At 30.1% G+C, this 18,523-nt stretch overlaps 1 protein-coding gene across 1 annotated transcript in view; it reads left to right on the top strand.

Annotated features, from left to right (window-relative positions):
• Window positions 1–2,647: 2,647 nt before the first annotated feature.
• The window catches only part of LOC145323064 (uncharacterized), a 29,914-nt gene continuing 14,038 nt past the window's right edge, over window positions 2,648–18,523 (top strand). The window contains exons 1-5 of the mRNA XM_080165446.1: window positions 2,648–3,185; window positions 13,919–13,990; window positions 14,437–14,465; window positions 15,353–15,431; window positions 17,438–17,478. Of these exons, the coding sequence (XP_080021572.1) occupies window positions 2,648–3,185; window positions 13,919–13,990; window positions 14,437–14,465; window positions 15,353–15,431; window positions 17,438–17,478 (759 nt within the window). The remainder of the gene's footprint in view (window positions 3,186–13,918; window positions 13,991–14,436; window positions 14,466–15,352; window positions 15,432–17,437; window positions 17,479–18,523) is intronic.

Here is an 18,523-nt window from a genome sequence, read left to right as displayed (position 1 = left end):
GATTTTGTTTCTTTAAGTATGATTTTGAAAAGCAAAAGTTTGTGTGTATTAACTACCAAATGATTTTTGCAGTTTTTTTTTAGATTAAGAAAAATAGATTTTTTAAATTATTTTTCGAGGTATTTTTTTCATGGTTCACGGTTGCTTAAAAAATGTTATTTCTCAGATTCTCATATGAGATAATACATTAAAGTAAAGAACACAACATGTAAAATTATTATGATAATGTTTAAATTAATTTCTTATTATTATTTTTAAAAAGATTATCGCAAAAAATCAAGATATTTGTTTTAATTTGTAAGCAAATAAAGTTTTTTTCTTTCACTCCGGAGGCAAGGATTCCTAATAATCCACGCGTAAAGATTTTTTCTTCATTCCGAGAGCAGAGATTCGTAGTAGATATGTACCTAGCGACTTCGGACAATTTTAAACCTTGAGAAGTATTTATAGCAATTATTTTCCTAGGTACATATATTTTCGTTCATGTTTAAAAATGTAAACTCTATTTTCTATGAGATAAGCATTTATAATAATGAACACGATGTATGATATTATTAATAATTGATTCTTATTTATGGAAATTGAGATTTTTTTTAGTAAAAAGCCACATTTTTCATATGCCTATTTTTATGCATAAAATAAGAATCAAATAAAATGCGATTACATATTCTTCTATTTCATATGCTCAAATTTAATTTTATTGAGTTTAATTTCTTTTCAAAAGTACAATTCATTTTAAAACTTACCTGAAAAGTTTAACAAAAAGGAATAAATGTGTCGAGGTTGCGTGATTCGATATTTATTCTAAGAAAAAAAATCAAGTATTTTTAGCAGATTTTTTTAAAATTATATATGAATTTCAATCAAGTAAAACATTTTTATTCAGATCAAGGAATGATTGAAAATTCATATTTAAAGTCTCATATTTTTTACAAAGAAAAATTGGTATTTTTTTTCATAATTCCGATGAAAATTCTAACGAAGATATTATTTTGCTATTCTTTAAGTATTAAAAAGTTTTATTGTTGATTAAGATATTACAGTTCTTATTCATTAGGTTTGAAAAACTTTCTGCCCAAGGATTTTGAAAAATTTTTTCTTACTACTCTTTTTGATGCTTAACAAATTTAGTTTTAAGTACCTATAAATCTTAATTTTCTTGTCTAAGATTTATTTCGTTTATTTTTACCATTATTGTTTACATTTGCATTTCAACCTGATTTCGTAGGTACTTATTGATTTATTAATAATGATTTATTACCTATTGATTATGAAATGATTATTATTTAGTATAGTTGTTATATTACAACATCATGATTAATAGGATTATCTATTTTAGGATTTGTGTATGTGATCTTGTGATTGTCATGTGCATGGAATGTTGTATGGTACAAACCAATCCCTATCCTTCTATCCTAAAATGTGAGGTATTATGAGTCCTAGTGAGGAGTATAATATTGTGTATGCATTTCACGGGGTTTCATTTAGTTAGGAGCAAAATTGTCACGTTTTCGGGATGTGGTCATTCTCATGTGATTATGGTGAGTTGAGTTTAGTGAGAAATGTTGCTAGTGCTCAGCGCAAAAAAAACCTTGAATCTCGTTAAGGAAGTTAATTTGACTTTCAAACGGGGGGTGTGTCTTAACCTCTTTTCGAGGAAGCTTTGTGTTTATCAAGTACGAAATTAATTCCTTATCATTAATCCTAGAATTAAGCGCAATGTCGTCTTTTTTGACTTTCCCTTCATAAAGTGACGCAGCATGGATTGTTTATATGCGCCCACGTTTTTCACTTTTGAATGAGATATGAGAGTGTGAAGATTTCGGAGAACAAAATTGGGCCTATCATTGGTCTCATTGTGTGTGAACGACCCTAGTATATCAGGGATTTGAAACCATAAGAGCTTCAGGTAGAATTTGTTAATTTGATTAAGAAGAATGGTGTATAGGACGATTATATGTAGTTTTAAAAAGGCTTTAGCCAGCTAAGCATGAAACTTAATTATGTTTAATATATGTTTTAGTAATTTTTATGTGCCTTATTGTTGCATTTAACAATGATTTATTAAACCAAATAATTTTCCTTTAAAGCCAAAGTTTCCAAAGATTTTTTACCGTAGAGAAAAATGATTTTAAAAAGCAAATAAGATTACGTGGTTATAAATAACTGGAATTATGAATTAATTGATTTTGTAATTTCAGGTCTTTGAAATAATTTCATCAATAAATCTATATTCAAACCTGCTGTTGAAACTTGATGGTTCCTGGTATTGGGGGTTTGTATGTTCGCCAACTGATCTCGTGAACTTCCCGCTAATTCGGAAGTCAAGCTCAACCAAAGTGTCATGGTTGAGACACTCTGAGATGCACAACCTTTTTCGAGAAATTTTAACTGTGCATGGTATTGAATTGCGCCTGTTTTAGCCCAAGGTATTCCGACTGCGCCAACTTGCTATTATATTTAATATTATTATTGTATGTTTAACTTGTCTTGAATTAATACACTTTATTAGAATATTTAGCTGTTTATTCTTGCTATTACTACACGTCATTTTGGCGCAGTAGTGTAGTACGAACCTATAGCTCAGATTTTCTTTTAATTGTATTATTTCTTTGTTTTATTTTTGTTCAGGAAATTTTTGGACGCGATGAAGGTGGACATTGCTCATTTCAGGAAGTTGTCCCAGGCGGAGAAGCTTGAGTGTATGGTTGAATTGTTGGCCTCGATGCAGGGTGATATTCAGTCCATTGGGGATAAGCTGGATAACCTGATTAACCGAATGGCGCCGCTGGAGACGAAGGTTCAGGAGTTGACGGATAATGTTGATACCAACAGTGCTGCGGTTACAGGATTAGCTAACAGTATGGACGATTTTGAAGCTCGAACTGCTAATGAAAAATTTTGTTTCCTTGAACAAGAAAGTTTGGTGGTGTTGCCAACACTTTCTATGGACAATTTCAAAGCTCCAATTGCTAATGAAAAATTGTGTTTCCTTGAACAAGAAAGTTTGGTGGTGTTGCCAAACAGGTTAGGGGGGGGGAGAGTGTATAGGTGGAGAGGACCAGGTAACAGTCAAGGAGATGGTGAACCAGGTCGAACCTCTGGAGGAGGAGAGACATGTGATGCTGGACCAGGTCGAATTCCTGGACCAGTTATGCTTGAAGAATGGAGATATGGTGAACCAGGTAGAACCCCTGGTGAAGGAGAGATATGTGATGGTTAAGAACACCATGTCATCATCCTGTCCATTGAAGGACACCACGACACCATCCTGTCTAGTGAAGGACAACATGTGGGTGGAGGACACCAACATAATGTCCAGGGAAAGATATGTGCCGCCCTGGACATGTACTATGTTGGTGGAGGACACCATGAAAGGGGAAAAGGTGCCGCCCTGGACATTGCAGGACAACATGTGGGTGGAGGACACCAACATAATGTCCAGGGAAAGATATGTGCCGCCCTGGACATGTACTATGTTGGTGGAGGACACCATGAAAGGGGAAAAGGTGCCGCCCTGGACATGTATCAGCAGGGAGAGAAGGATAGACATGTGTTGTTAAAAATATATCCTTTTATAGTTTGTTTCTACAGGGAGACGAGGACAGTTGAGTATTGTTAAAAATTGTTAAAAATGTATTCTCTCTACAGTTTATTCCTTTCTACAATTTGCAGGGAAGCAAGGATTACATGTATTGTATAGACATGTGTTGTTAAAAATATATCCTTTTATAGTTTGTTTCTACAGGGAGACGAGGACAGTTGAGTATTGTTAAAAATTGTTAAAAATGTATTCTCTCTACAGTTTATTTCTTTCTACAATTTGCAGGGAAGAAGGATTTTCTCTACAGTTTTGGATTGTATCAGCAGGATATACATGTACTACGGCGATTTGACGGCGGTGTGGCGGCGATCGATTTTTGTAGTTTTGCAATTAAGATATCTATAATTGAATAAGTTTTGTATCTGATAGATTTGACGGCTTATAAAAATGTATAGAAGTTGTGCTTCTGGAAGTATTTTTATTTAGGAAATAAAACTCGCAGATGTTATGTTGACATACAAATCATATCAATTATTTGTGGAGCAACTTTTTCTATAATGAACGAAAATTTATCTGCTATTGTTATATCCATGTATATTACTGATCTAACTCGGAGATGTTATGTTACAAATCATATAGATTATTTGTGGAGCAACTTTTTCTAGAATGAACGAAAATTTATCTGCTATTGTTATATCCCTGTATATTACTGATCTTACTCGATTTTTTGGGAATGAACGTCAATTTATTTTCCATTGTTGTATCCATTGCTAATCAATGTAGATCTCTGATATTATTCGAATTAGTGGGATAAATGTTAATTTATCTGCCATTGTGGTGTCCATGCATAAGGTTAGAATTTATAACATATAATTTGGAAAGCGCTGACATTGTTTAAATAATAAGGAGAGAAACGAAGCAACTCTATAAAGTTTGTGATGGAAAATAATTTGATTTATGGTAATTATTTGAATTCTGGAAATATAACATTTTGTTAACTATTGAATACGAGTTTATGAGATTATGTTATTATGAAAATCAAAATATATGCATTTATTTTTTTTTTGTTTTGTTACACTGGAATTGGATATTTGGATATATTTATTTTTGTTTCAGACTATTGTGGTGTCTAACAGAGATAAGAATAATAAAAAAATTGAAGATGGATTAATTTCAACGAAAATAGGAATACAATTTTGTAAAATTGTTAATGGAAGAAAATTGATTTTATTAAATGTTAATATCGTGATTTTATGAAAATTGGATAAAAATTTGAAATTAGATACTTTAAAAGGTATTAGAATTTTGATGAAAGGCTGTAAATTGTTTTAAAAGTTGAGTCAGTTATTATGGTTCTAAGTATTTAATTTTAAAACAATTATATTGCGGTTTATGTATAAATAAGAGTAAAGCTACTCTTAAGTTTATATGTATGGAAACAAAATATTTTGAATATGGTTAAAATGTGCTATGAATAATAACGATTGTACTTGCGTGAAGATAGATATGTGATCTTTGATCTGTGATATATTATTCATAGTACGAAATTTCTATTATAGATAGAACAGAAATTTTGTTTGTTTTGTTTTTGAATTTACGTTGATTTGGATTGATACATACTTGTCATCATGATCAGTAGAATGTGATATTTGATTGGTGGGCGGAATTTTTGTTTTTTTGTGGATTTAACTAGATTTATTTTAAACAATTAAATGGCGATTTAAGATTGGAATGCATAACTCAGCAAAAAATTTTTAATGAAGCAAAAATTGTTATTCAGTATTTGATTATGATGTGAGATAGAGAGAGAGAGAGAGAGAGAGAGAGAGAGAGAGAGAGTGAGAGAGAGATATGTGTGTAGAATTGGATTGTACAATGGACATATTATATGTGGATTAATTATGATATGTGTGCAGAATTGAAATGTATAATGGACATATTATATATATATGAATGAATTATCGGAAATATTTGTATAGTAGGAAATGAATGTTATTGGAAATATTTGTATGGAGAGAAGAGAAAACTTGTTGATGTGTGTACAATGGATATATTATTTATGGATGTTTGTTGAAAATAAAACTTTGTGCAAGTTTTGACAATAGATCTATTATATATAGGATTAGGGAAGAGATGTCTATTGTGTATATCTATATCCAATGATGGGTGATGCAATATAGATTAATACTAAATGTGTTGTTTAGACTTGGTGGTTAAATGTTGCAAGTTTAGTTTGACTTATATATGACTTCTATTGTAATTGAAACGTTTTCGAATATGATGTATAAACCAAGGATATTAATATTCATAAAAATGGAGCATTAACACTCGTATAGTAAATGTTGATATATGATTTATATGATATATGATTTTTATTGTAATGAGGATATGATGTATAAAAACAAAGATGACAGCATCCGTAAAAACGAAGCAATGGAATGGCAGGACAAATGGACATCAACACTTGTGTAGTGTCAAAATTAAATAATCAGAATATACGCGTATAAGATTCAATGCAAAATTGTAAGCAAATTTGTTTGTAATAAACAAGGAAGACAACATTAATAAAAGCGAAGTATTGAATGGTAGGACAAACGAACATCAACACTTGCATAGTGTCAGAACTGAATAATCTTTGTAAAAAACAAGGAAGACAACATTAACAAAAGCGAAGCATTGAATGGTAGGACAAACGAACATCAACACTTGTATAGTGTCAAAACTGAGAAAATAAGTGTATAAGAGTCGATGTAAAATTGTAAGTAAATTTGTTAAAAAAAGAACTGATTGATACAGATTGATGTTTTACTTACATTTTATGAACTTGCTTATAGAGTGGCTTCGCTTGTAAACCGCTTAACACGTAGCACATCTACTTGTCGTTGGGTAGGTGATAGGTTTAAATCTCGGTCTGACACTGAGTCATAGCTAAATATTCTAATAAAGTGTATTAATTCAAGACAAGTTAAACATACAATAATAATATTAAATATAATAGCAAGTATTCACTTTTAGGTTCGTGCCGAGTTGCAGAGCAAAGTCTTGCTCCGAAACGGTTGACACAAGAACTAAAAGCTAATATACAAAATACATACATTGCTCTCAAGTCAGGAAGAAAGGGACTATACATCACATTTGTCCCACTTTAGTTCATCATCTATAAGAATACCAACAAACTTGAAAAATTTAGTATTACAATCTCTGCCAATTCTTTCAATTTTTTCCCCTCCTATTTTCAATGTGCATAACTCTGGATCAAATGGCTTTTTATGCGGGCGAAAAATCATATATTTAGTTTTTGATACATTCAAGGCTAGTTTATTTGCTCTAAACCAATTTTTTGCTTTATCGAGTTCTAAATTAGAATCTGCAATTAAATCATTTAAGTTGTTGTTTGATTTGCTAAAAGTAGTATCATCAGCAAATAAATTTGTTAAAACAGATGTTGCATTTGGTAAATCATTTATATATAGAATGAATAATAGGGGGCCTAAAATACTTCCCTGTGGGACCCACGTTTGAATGATTTTTTTTAGCTGAATTTACACCATTGATTGTAACAAACTGTTGCCGTCCTATCAAATAGTTTTCAAAATGAATAAGAAAAGAAGCAAAATTGTGTGTAAATTTGTTGAAAAACTTATACTATAGATGTTAAAAATGGTACTTCACCCTGATTTGTCAAGTTCGTGACATTAATAGTATGAGTTGGGGGGAATACATTTAGCCCGTAAACAGGTACAACACAATATCATGCACAGTTAAGACTTTCAGACTAAAATCGTGTAATTAAAGGATTGGTTGTCTGTTGGATGTTTGGATAAAAAAGGAGACATTGCTTCCCCTTATTTATCCTTGGTTGTTTGGCCTGTAGTTCTACTATCATGGAAAGTGACCTAACACATACGAGGTAATTGACAAGATAACAAAAGTGTGTCCCATAGTGTAGTGGTTAGCGCACTACGCTTTGGTTGGGAGAAACCGAGTTCAAGTCCCGCCATAGGCTATGCACTTGGTTGACAAATGCTGTCGCAATCTGTCAAATTCACGCAACCTTCCCTGAGATGCCCTAGGGTTGTAAGGAGGGAGATTTGTAGAAAGTTAGGATTCTATATATCAAGCAAATTATATCATGCTTTCCCTCGTCCCATGCTTCTCATTCATATGAGAGCGCCATTAATTAGGGTGGCTTAATATGGAACACCTTCCACGAGAATTGCGGGTCAGCTTATAACGTATCATAGAATACACCCAGCTGTGCGCGAAGCTTACCAATCTATGATTGGCCAATGGATTCTTACCTCCAATTTCCGTGTGTATCTGAATCCTAACTTCAGAGAATCATGGCTACAAACAAACAAACAGATAACAAAAAGAAAACATCCAGCTACTTTGTCCCATATAAACATTCACATGTTCTTATTCTCTGTTTTGAACCAGGGAGGGGGAAAGCATTATCTAAACCCACTTTTCCCCTTCATTATTTTCATGCTTTAAAGGGAAAATTAAAAAAAGGATTTTGAGGGTAAGTTTCAATATTCTTCCATTATCCTATGCCTGCAATCCATTATTCACTTCTTATGTGTATATATACATTCATGGTACATAAATTCTTTATTTAAACCCAGTTATGGCAGTAATATTGTTTGGGATACAGAGATCGGACCATGGATCAATAAAAGTAATACATTGTTTAAAGGTATAAACAAGGAAAAGCACATCAATAAAAACGAAGCTCTAAAATAAGAAGGAAGGACGAACAATAACTCTTGTAGAGTGTCATAACTTAATAAGAAGAACATAAATTTGTACATGAAAAATTGCCTAAATGTAGGATACTGTGTATTGTAAGGACGTACTTAATTCAAAATTTTATAGTAGATAAGCTTATATTATTGGACCTTGTTGTCCTTGGAATCATTATTAAAAAAATCAGATGAATAGGATTTAAATGAACGTACAGACTTTCTGGTAACGAAAAGAAAGTTGCTATGATTTACAAATCTTACATGATTGTTAAAGAAATCATAATAAAATTGATAGGACAATTCTAACATTGTTAATATCAATAAGATGTGGTTGAGAATTTGTATGTTACTTAAAATCTTTTAAACAATTAATTAATCGTCCATTGTCTTATCCCTGAAGATCCCTACATGGATAATTAGATTCCTAATTGCGAAGCTAATGAAAGCATAATTACGTAATTTTGGTAGTGACTTGATATAATCAGATGAGGGGGTTTTGTTTTGTAACATTATGCAAGGATAATTACTATCATAAGTAGCGTAGCAACATTATTATTACAAAACTAAAAAAGATTAGAACTGCAGTTTCATGAAAGGGACATTAAACTGTTACATATAAATAATTTAGAAAATGTTAATCGAGAATTAATTTGTTATACTAAAATTTCGCTGGTACCAAACGTTTTATAACAACGTTATCTTATTCGTATGTTTAGATAACTTTAAGTACTTTACTTTTATTGAATTGTGACTGTTTGATTAAAAACTAGTTATGACCAAACTTTTACCATTACTACAGAGTTGCTATGCTAATGACAGACACGTCATAATTTAGAAAAGCTTCTTTAAAAAATCTAAACAAAGAGAAAATGAATGCAATTGTCTGGGATAGATAGAGAGAGAGAGAGAGAGAGAGAGAGAGAGAGAGAGAGAGAGAGAGAGAGAGAGAGAGAGAGAGAGAGAGAGAGAGAGAGAGACATCAAAATAAACTTAAATTGAGTGAAAGTGAGAGGGATAGAAAGAAAGCATAAAGGAGGAGAGAGAGATAGATCGCGAGATAAAAGCTAAGAGGACGAAAGAGAAATACTGTCGGAGAAATTATATTTCAACGGAGTATTTAAATCTAGCAAAAGGGTTTGTTTAATAGTTATATGGTTAGTAAGAGACGGCGATTTGAACATAGTGTGTAAACCTAAAACTAATAAAGTAGATTGTATATATCTAACCATTTAAAGAAGTAAGGTTATTTTTGTCTGAAGCTAAAGATCTCAGAATTTGCTGGAACAATGGGTAGTACTTTTCAGAAAAGCTTTATAATTGTCTTGAGGTCCCATAGAGAATAGAGGCGAAACAACTTTTCCTACTATATAAAGAGGTAATATTTTTGTCCGAAGCTTAAGATTTTAATAAAATTAAGTACTAAAATTATTAAGTTTTCCTGTAAAGGGAAGCTTATGATAGCACCGGATGGTTTAAGACTATTCTATTATAAAACTTAAGTCCTGGAATGGTTTTTAACATTTTTTTCCAACTTCCTCAACATTCGAGCTCATAGATGCTATGGGTTTAGCCGCTAATATAAAATTAAATGTGGGGGTTCAGTTTTCAAAATCCGCCAAAAAACAAAAGTAACTATCACAGAAATCATGGCAAACCCAATTTTAAGATTACATGCACTGATTAAAAAGAAACAACTTAATAATTAACGATTATTTAGACTTTATTTCCTATTTTTTCAAATATCTAATGTATTTGTTTATACTTATTTAATTATGTAAATATATTTAAGGATTAAAACAATAAAATTACAAAATAATGAAAATTATAAAATCCTTATTAAAATTTTGCATTGTTTTCATACTATTATTAACATTATATGTATTCAATTTGTAGGAATAATATTCTAGTCAGAATCACACTCTTTAATCTTTGAAAGACTGGGCCCCGAGTTAGACAATGATAGATCGTGGAATAGGGGTCCCTTCTTCCCTCCCTTCTAATATCTCTAACTAAAAACAGTCGGGTGCATTTTTTGCTTAATTTAATTCTTAAGGAAAGACAATTTTTTGAGTTATTTTTATGATTATGTTGATGTTGATGTTTTAAATTTTAAAATTTCTTTGGTGGACTAAGGCAGCTGCTGGGGGTCAGCACAGCAGGAAACAGTGGCATATTTTAACAATAGTTTACGCAGACATATAAAATAAGGTCAGGTTTGAAATAAGCAAGATATTAGCCTAAACCTAAAATTTGCTTTTTGTATTTCAATGTGTAATGTTTTGTTTAAGTACAATAGTTATTATTATTTTTTGTTTCTTTGACATATATGGATCAAAGTTGATACTCTAAAAATTCCAATTGTGTTTAATTATCAAACTTAAAAAGCTATTTAATGATACTTTTAAAGGCAGAAAAATCTGCATGTCTTTGAGCAGTAATAGTTATTTCTCGTATCGTATTATAAATGGCTTTCCACGGATATAAAATGTACAATTATAAGATTAAAACTAGTTTTGTTAGCCCCGTGGTGCCAAAGGCACCGGCTAAAAAAACAAGTTTTAATCTTATGATTGTACATTTCTATATTCGTAGAAAACTGGATATAATACGATGCTAGACATAGTTTTTTCCTATGGATGAGAACCGGTTCCTATCCACCGGATTCGAATGAATACGAGAAATAATATTAATATAAATTAATTATAAAGGCAATTAGGATTGAAAGGTTGTTATATGCAGACTATGCAGGTTATAAAAAGGCAAAGTTTATGTTTCATTGTATAAATAAAAAATATTGAACAGTTTTTTTTAAAGGTTTTGAATACTTTGCATTGTAGGATGTCACATAAAAATATCAAAATAAAATTATTATAATTATTACGGTTTTGTCCTCTATCCTGATTCTTTAAAGGATTAAGTGTTCTAATAATTTTTTTTTAAACATAATAAATTTCTGCAATTAATCAATCAATCATTAAGTAAAAGTTTCTTTAAAACTTACAAAAGCCAATGATAAATGACACACAAACATTTATAGAAATTGGCAGATAAAAGTTTAATAAACCTTGCATGTCATGATCCTATCTTCGATTTTATAATACATATATTATTGAAAAATGTAAACCAATATTTATATCTAACTGACATTGTTTAAAAACTGTAATAGAAAATAATTTATGCTCTTTTATACTCAAGGTTTTTTCCTGTCCCAAATCATGATCTGTTTTCTGTTTAGAGTACATATATTTTAAAGATTTTTAAATCTAATTAAACATTTGCTATTAAAATATTTACACAATAGAATTAATGAGCAAATTTGTTGATTTGTATTTTATTTTACAAGTAAGGTCAAGAGTTCGATATTTTAAAACTACAAATTTACATTCATATATTCATATGACACTCAGTTCTTTTTATTGTTAGTTTTAAAAATGTTTATTAATTTTTTTGTTTAACACATAATAATAATATATTATGGGGTGAATTATAAGATTGCAGATTAAAAAAAAATTTTGCTTAAAATGACACAGTTTCTGAATTTATGATTTACTACTGAATTAAATCAATCAATAAACCGCCCTAAAAAAACTACACTCACACTCATCCTTAGTGAAAATATCTCCTGATTTCAGAAAACCAGCTTGATCCTCTTTTGTCTTAATACAATTCACTTAAAACTTTCATTCTAAAGCAAATTATGCAAATTTTTTCATTACAATAATCTGCATATTATTGCACTGATATTTCTACAGTGTGTTTGCTAGTATTTAGTTCTCATATGGCCAAAATAAATTGGAAAATTATCTCTTTTCTAGCTCCAATACTTTTGCAGTGACTGAACAAATTTCATAAAATATTTTCTCGTATTCATTTGAATCAGGTGGATAGGAACCGGTTCTCATGAATACGAAAAAACTATGTCTAGCATCGTATTATATCCAGTTTTCTACGAATATAGAAATGTACAATCATAAGATTAAAACTAGTTTTTTTAGCCGGTGCCTTTGGCACCACGGGGCTAAAAAAACTAGTTTTAATCTTATAATTGTACATTCTATATCCGCGGAAAGCCGTTTATAATACGATACGAGAAATAACTATTAAATCACCATAGTTATATACAATAAACTTTAATTATGACTAAGGATTTTCTTTTTAACTTGTTGATATAAATAAAAAAAATAATAGAGGCATAACACGTCTAATGTTTTATGCAGGTTAGAAGGCATTACAAAAATAATCAAAAGATAACTTAGTTAAGTTACCATCATTTTTTGGAAAATTTAGATGAAACACCCCACATGTACAAAATGGAATTTGACTAAATTGTAAGATCGCAAAATATCTTGAGTTTTTTACAATGGTAGTTTGTAAAATTAATAATCCCTTTTACAAATTGACTGCGCATATAAATGTTTATGTTTCGGGTGCGTAACATCTCTATACACAGTTTTTAAAAATTTAAACATTTCAATTCTCAAGTTGAAGGGTTCGAACTCGGCCAATCCAGGTAGGAACGTTACATTGGACAGTAGATTATTAAGGTACCCAACCCAAAGTGTTTTAGCCAAATTCCCTGATTCAAAGGCTTGATAATTTGGACACTTTTATTGAATGTTGATTGGTTGGATAAAAATAGCAGATCCCTATCCCTTAAGATACAAAACCGCGTCATTTATAAAGATATTAAAATATGCACCCTATGTAACAATGTCAATGTGGCATATAAACAACAAGAAAAGGGGGAATGTATTGACCTATAAACAGTTGTAATTCAATACAGTTCAAAGTATGGACTTTTTATGCAGGTCTAATAACCAAATGCTTAAGTTTTGCTGTAAATCACCATATAAGTTTTATATATGTACATTAAGATATATAAGTTTTCCGGAATTTTAATGTTAGGGTGAGATTTGAAATCTGCATCAAATTTTAAGGATTTTTTATAAAATTCGTTTTTTGTATAATTCTTTATCTAAAAGCGGAAATGCATTTTAAGTTAATTAATTTTGACCAATAGGATAGGTGGATTTTAAACTACCTGCGCTCTAATTGGTTGAATAAATGTACGCCATCCAATCAGAGCGCAGATTTTTCAAATCCACCAATCACAGATGCCAAAATTAATTAACTTAAATTGCATTTCCGCTTTTAGATAAAGAATTATAGAAAAAACTAATTTTATAAAAAATCCTCAAAATTTGATGCAGATTTCAAATCTCTCCCTAACTTTAAAATTCCGGAAAACTTATATATCTATATTATATTACATATGTATGTAAACTTTTTTTCAGATAAAAATGATCTAAAACTGAAGGCTTCATGGGATTTCTGAACTATATTACAGTTTTTCTTCTGTTGACCTATTTTTCATCTACAAGTTTTGCAGGAAAAGAATATAAATGACATAATAATAGAAAAGCAAGAGGAAACATGTGTTTTTATCATTACTTTACTTCTTCATAAGAATTTTTTGGGGTCAGAGTTATTGGACGTACAAAAATAACAATCCTCATTCATATCATAGGTGCAATACTAAATATTTACATAAGCAAAATTTTTTTTAAAAATCAAAAATTAAATCATGAATTATATGTATATATTTATATCATATTCTATGATATAGAAGGGGATTCGAGCCCTAGTCCACTAAAACTTGTTAACATTAAGAAGTGCTGCCCAACTGGAAGTGTTTTAGGTATGTAAATAGTCAACTTAGATAGAAAGACCTATTACTGTATATTAGGTTTTAATAAACAGATAGAAAACTTTAAGTTTAGGATCAATAAACTGTGCGTCTAAAAACTATAAACACTCATATTTCAAAGATTTTACCCTCAGTGAGATTTATATATAATTTCCATGATTTCAACTTAAGGTTGAATTTTTTTAAAGTTTGTACCACTAGGAGAATTTTAAAAGTTTATTTGTTCTTTCATCAAAATAGATTTAAATAAAAAGTAAAAACAGTTAGTCTTTAAAATTTTGTTTTGGTGTTCTTATTATCTGTTTATAGAGAGTATGAATTTTTAGCTTTCTGTAATGTTTTTAATGGTTTTAAGGGATTCCAACTTTAATCAACACTTCCATCTTCTTGCTTGTTCATTATAATCATGAAATTTACCAATATATATATTTATTCAGGTGGTAACGGAGTAACTTGTGTTATGCAGGTAACTTTAATTAATATTACTTCTCGCAAAAAAATCCCAAAAAATAATTTTTAAATTTTTAATAGTATTTCTTTTTGTTGATATTCATAATTACAAGAAATGTTTTTGTCATAGCTTTTCCATTGGTCTTAAATTCTAAATTTTAATTCCTGTCCATTCTTCTTATGCTTAATTAAATTGCAACAGTTGCAAATATTAAGTAATATTGTTATCAAAATTGCTATAAATAATATCATATGAAGGAAGAAATAGATATAATTTGTTATACAATATACACATGATATAATGATCAGAATAATTACATAAATGAAGGAATACAGAAATTGCAGGATATATCTATGTATTGTATATTCATATTTAAAAAAGCTTTGCTAGTAGTCTATAATGTCTGTCTGTCATGCTTCAAAAGACATAAACCCTATCTTTGAAAGGTTTCGTGATTTTCTTTGCGTTTATGCATATTCTCTCTCTTTCTTTATTTTGTTATGACACCTAAAAATTTATAACTCACTTTGTCCGTTTGTCCATTCCATGATTTTTGTGCTTTACTGCTTGTAGATGTTGCTATACTTGTTTCTGGCTTGATATAATTGACGTCAACTTTTAAAAATAAATCTAATTATCTTTATTTCTTTATTCCTGAAAAATGAAGGGGATTAATTTTTAATCTCGCTGATTCTTCATTCATATAGATGCTACAAATAATTATATTCAATACCCCCAAAAAATCTATAAAATTACCAAGACACTACTTAAACTTCCCAAATAACAGACAGTTCGACTGTCATTTGAAAATATAGAGCATCTTTGCTACGCAAAAAGGATCTAACAACTGCCAAATAAATGTCTTGTTTATTATTTAAATGTAACACTAAAATGAAATTTAGAATGGCGCAGACAAAATATTTCATGACATCCTTGGTCAGTCCAGTGGTCCTGAAGATCAGACCTTCCAGGCTGTTCCAGGTATGGTACTACAAGCTGTTCCTGGTATGATCCTGTTATCAAAATAAAGGCTAAATCAGTTACAAAAACAGACTGATCTATGCCAGGTATAGTAATTTAGGTTGTTCCAAATATGTATAGTAAAACAGGCTACTCCAGGTACATTTACAGGTTTTGTAATACAAGCTGTTACAGGTATATTAAAACAAGCTATTCAAGGTATTTTAATACAGGCTGATCCAGGTATAGTAAAGCAGGCTGTTCCAGGTATAGTAAAACATGCTATTTCAGATACACTTACAGATATTTTAATAGAGGCTGTTACAGGTATAGTAAAACAGGCTATTCAAGGTATAATTACAAGTATTGTAATACAGGCTGTTCCAGGTATAGTAAAGCAGGCTGTTCCAGGTATAGTAAAACAGGATATTCCAGGTACAATTACAGATGTTGTAATCCAGGCAGTTCCAGGTATAGCAGAAGATGCTATTCCAGGTAGTAATACAGACTATTCCATGCATAGTTTAACAAGATATTCAAGCTCAATATGTTCTGCCAGGTTTATTAAACCAGGAAACATGCTGTTACAGATGTGGTTAGTGTGCCTGGTTTCATTTATAGCATAATAGGATGGTTTTACCGTATACAATATACGTCTGAATAATTATCATAATTTCAATAAATAGTCAAAAAGGTCAGGCTTAAAACATATCAGACGAACATAGTAATTTCTAGAACAGCCTTGCTGCCCTTCTAAAAATATTTGTAATAGATTTATCCGTAATAGGATTTATTTGTAGAAAAAAGTGATTTATCGCCCTGAATAGGACGTACATGACAAAACATATTTTTTATTCTTATGTAAGTTTTTTTCTTCATTGTTTGGCAATTTAGATAGGTGGGAACATGAAGAGTGAATTGTATTTTTTCTCCCGAAAGCTTTTTATTTGGATTTTAGAGCGTTTCTGGAAAAAGTTTAAGCAATTTTAGAGATCCTAAGTAACAGTGAGTGAGTAATTACATTTGAAAAGTGCAATTCATTATATAAAAATAGTCTAAAACATGACTATTATCAACTCTTTTTTAATGCCTTGATTGCCTCTCAAAACTGAAATAAAAACTAAAATGCACAAGCCTTTGAATATTATCATCCTTTTGTGGAAAAAATGTATTATTTCTTTTGGTATTTCTCTAGAAAATTCCCAATAGTCTTCTTATTTTTGTGTCCAATCACTTTCGCAAAAGTGGCATAAAAGCAAAGAACCAATTATACAAATATCTAATTTAAAAAAATTAGCATATCCACAAAAAAATTAATCGGAAAAAAGTAGAAAATTAAATTGAGGGAGTAATAACAGCTGTTAAATGAAGAAGAGTGTTTTAATGCTCTATCATAATCTTAAATATTTGCGGACTCAATTGAACACTCAGTTGTATACGCAAATATGAACTGAAATTAGTTTCCGAATGTGAACACATTTTCCTAGGTGTTTCCCAATCCTATCTCAATATTTGCTACTAGCTAAAAAACCTTCAAACTTCAAAAAAAAATCAAAATTTGAATGTATTAACGATTTATACATTATACATTCAAAGTTTTAATTTTGATAAATGTAGTTGCAAATCTTCTCTATATAAAGTGTGTTTATATGTTTCTGTATGTCAGTTTGTAATGTCATTGTAGTTTACTCTTGGAAATAATTGTATTAAAATGAAAAGCATAAATTAGTAAAATTTTTATACTTTTCCAGTTTGGCTTAAAAACCGATTAATATCCGGTTGATTAGCATCGTATTACAGAAAATTTTCCACAAATATTAAAATTAAAATCAAAAAATTTATGCCAGATTTGTAAGCCCAAGACATCAGCCCATTTTTAGTTTTAATCTTATATATTTAGATTTTATCTAAAAAATTTGATTCTATTTATTACATACTTTCTTGATAAATCTGCTCTTTTTGAAGTTGACTTTTTTTATGAAATATGTTTGATGTTATGGTATGTAATTATCCTTGTTTATTTCTAGGAAAAAGTGATTGTGAGAAAGACCAAGTTCAGATATTTTCAGTAAGTTTTTGTTATTTTAAATTTTCATTACGAATGGACAATTAAGTCCATAAAATAGGACAGAGTAAGCCCGTACGTCCATTTAAAACATGCTTATTTTTTACTTTTTTTTGACAACAAACTTTTGTTGTCAAAAATATTATCCAATTCATCTGAGTTTTGGTATACTGAAGCATCTCTATAATCAAGACTTAAAAATGTATGTATGTCCTTAAACAGCATCATGTATTTCAGCAGTTTTGCTACAAATTTACTTACAATTTTGTTTAGATTTATACATTAATATTCTGCTTATTGAGTTAAGATACTCTAATGTTAAAGTGTTAATGTTCGTTTGTCCTCCCATTTCAGAGCTTCGCTTTTATGGATGTTGTCATCCTTGTTTTAAATATAATCTACAGCAACAACCTTTATCTGCTAAGCACTCCAAAAAAAACTAAGTTAAAAGATTTGTAAAGTATGGTAGTAAATTTAGTTGTTTAAGAGCTTATTTAAACATAAAAGTGTTCAAGTTAATTTTAGTAAAAACAAGTTTTGGTATAAATAGGCATTAGATGCAAAAGTCAGGGATTAGGGATCGGATAATGGACGATAAACTTTAATGTTAATGTGTCAAGAAATAGAGGCTGTAATGGTATTCGATGGACATGGAGGTATAAGAATAGCAAAAAAACACCTAAAAACTTGGATTTCAAATTGATTTAGACTTAGACCATCCCGTGGGGTAAGTGAAGCTTCCCTAGAAAATATTAATCTTTCAGAGCAGTCATTTTCAAGATCCTAATAAGGATATAAGAGAAAACCTTCCTTTATATTATAGGATTAATATTCTAAATATGCATAATCATAGTTCATTAATTCCTGTGCTCGCTATTTTTGTACACACCTTTTTTTTAAAGAATTTTTCTCATTTCCTTGTCAAAACTTTTTAAATCTTAGCGCTATCACAAAAAGGAACTTTTTTAGCATAACACAATCCTCCCCTCCTTATTTTGAAATAAATTGTAAATTAAAGAAGTGGTAGTTTTCTTTGTATGTCTAGTAC

The sequence above is a fragment of the Acartia tonsa genome, chromosome 6 (assembly GCF_053477335.1).
Source record: "Acartia tonsa isolate MP-2025a chromosome 6, ASM5347733v1, whole genome shotgun sequence".
In the NCBI taxonomy this organism is placed as follows: Eukaryota; Metazoa; Arthropoda; class Copepoda; order Calanoida; family Acartiidae; genus Acartia; species Acartia tonsa.
The sequence above is the reverse complement of the archived record's forward strand: the minus strand, read 5'-3'. Positions and strand labels throughout refer to the sequence as shown.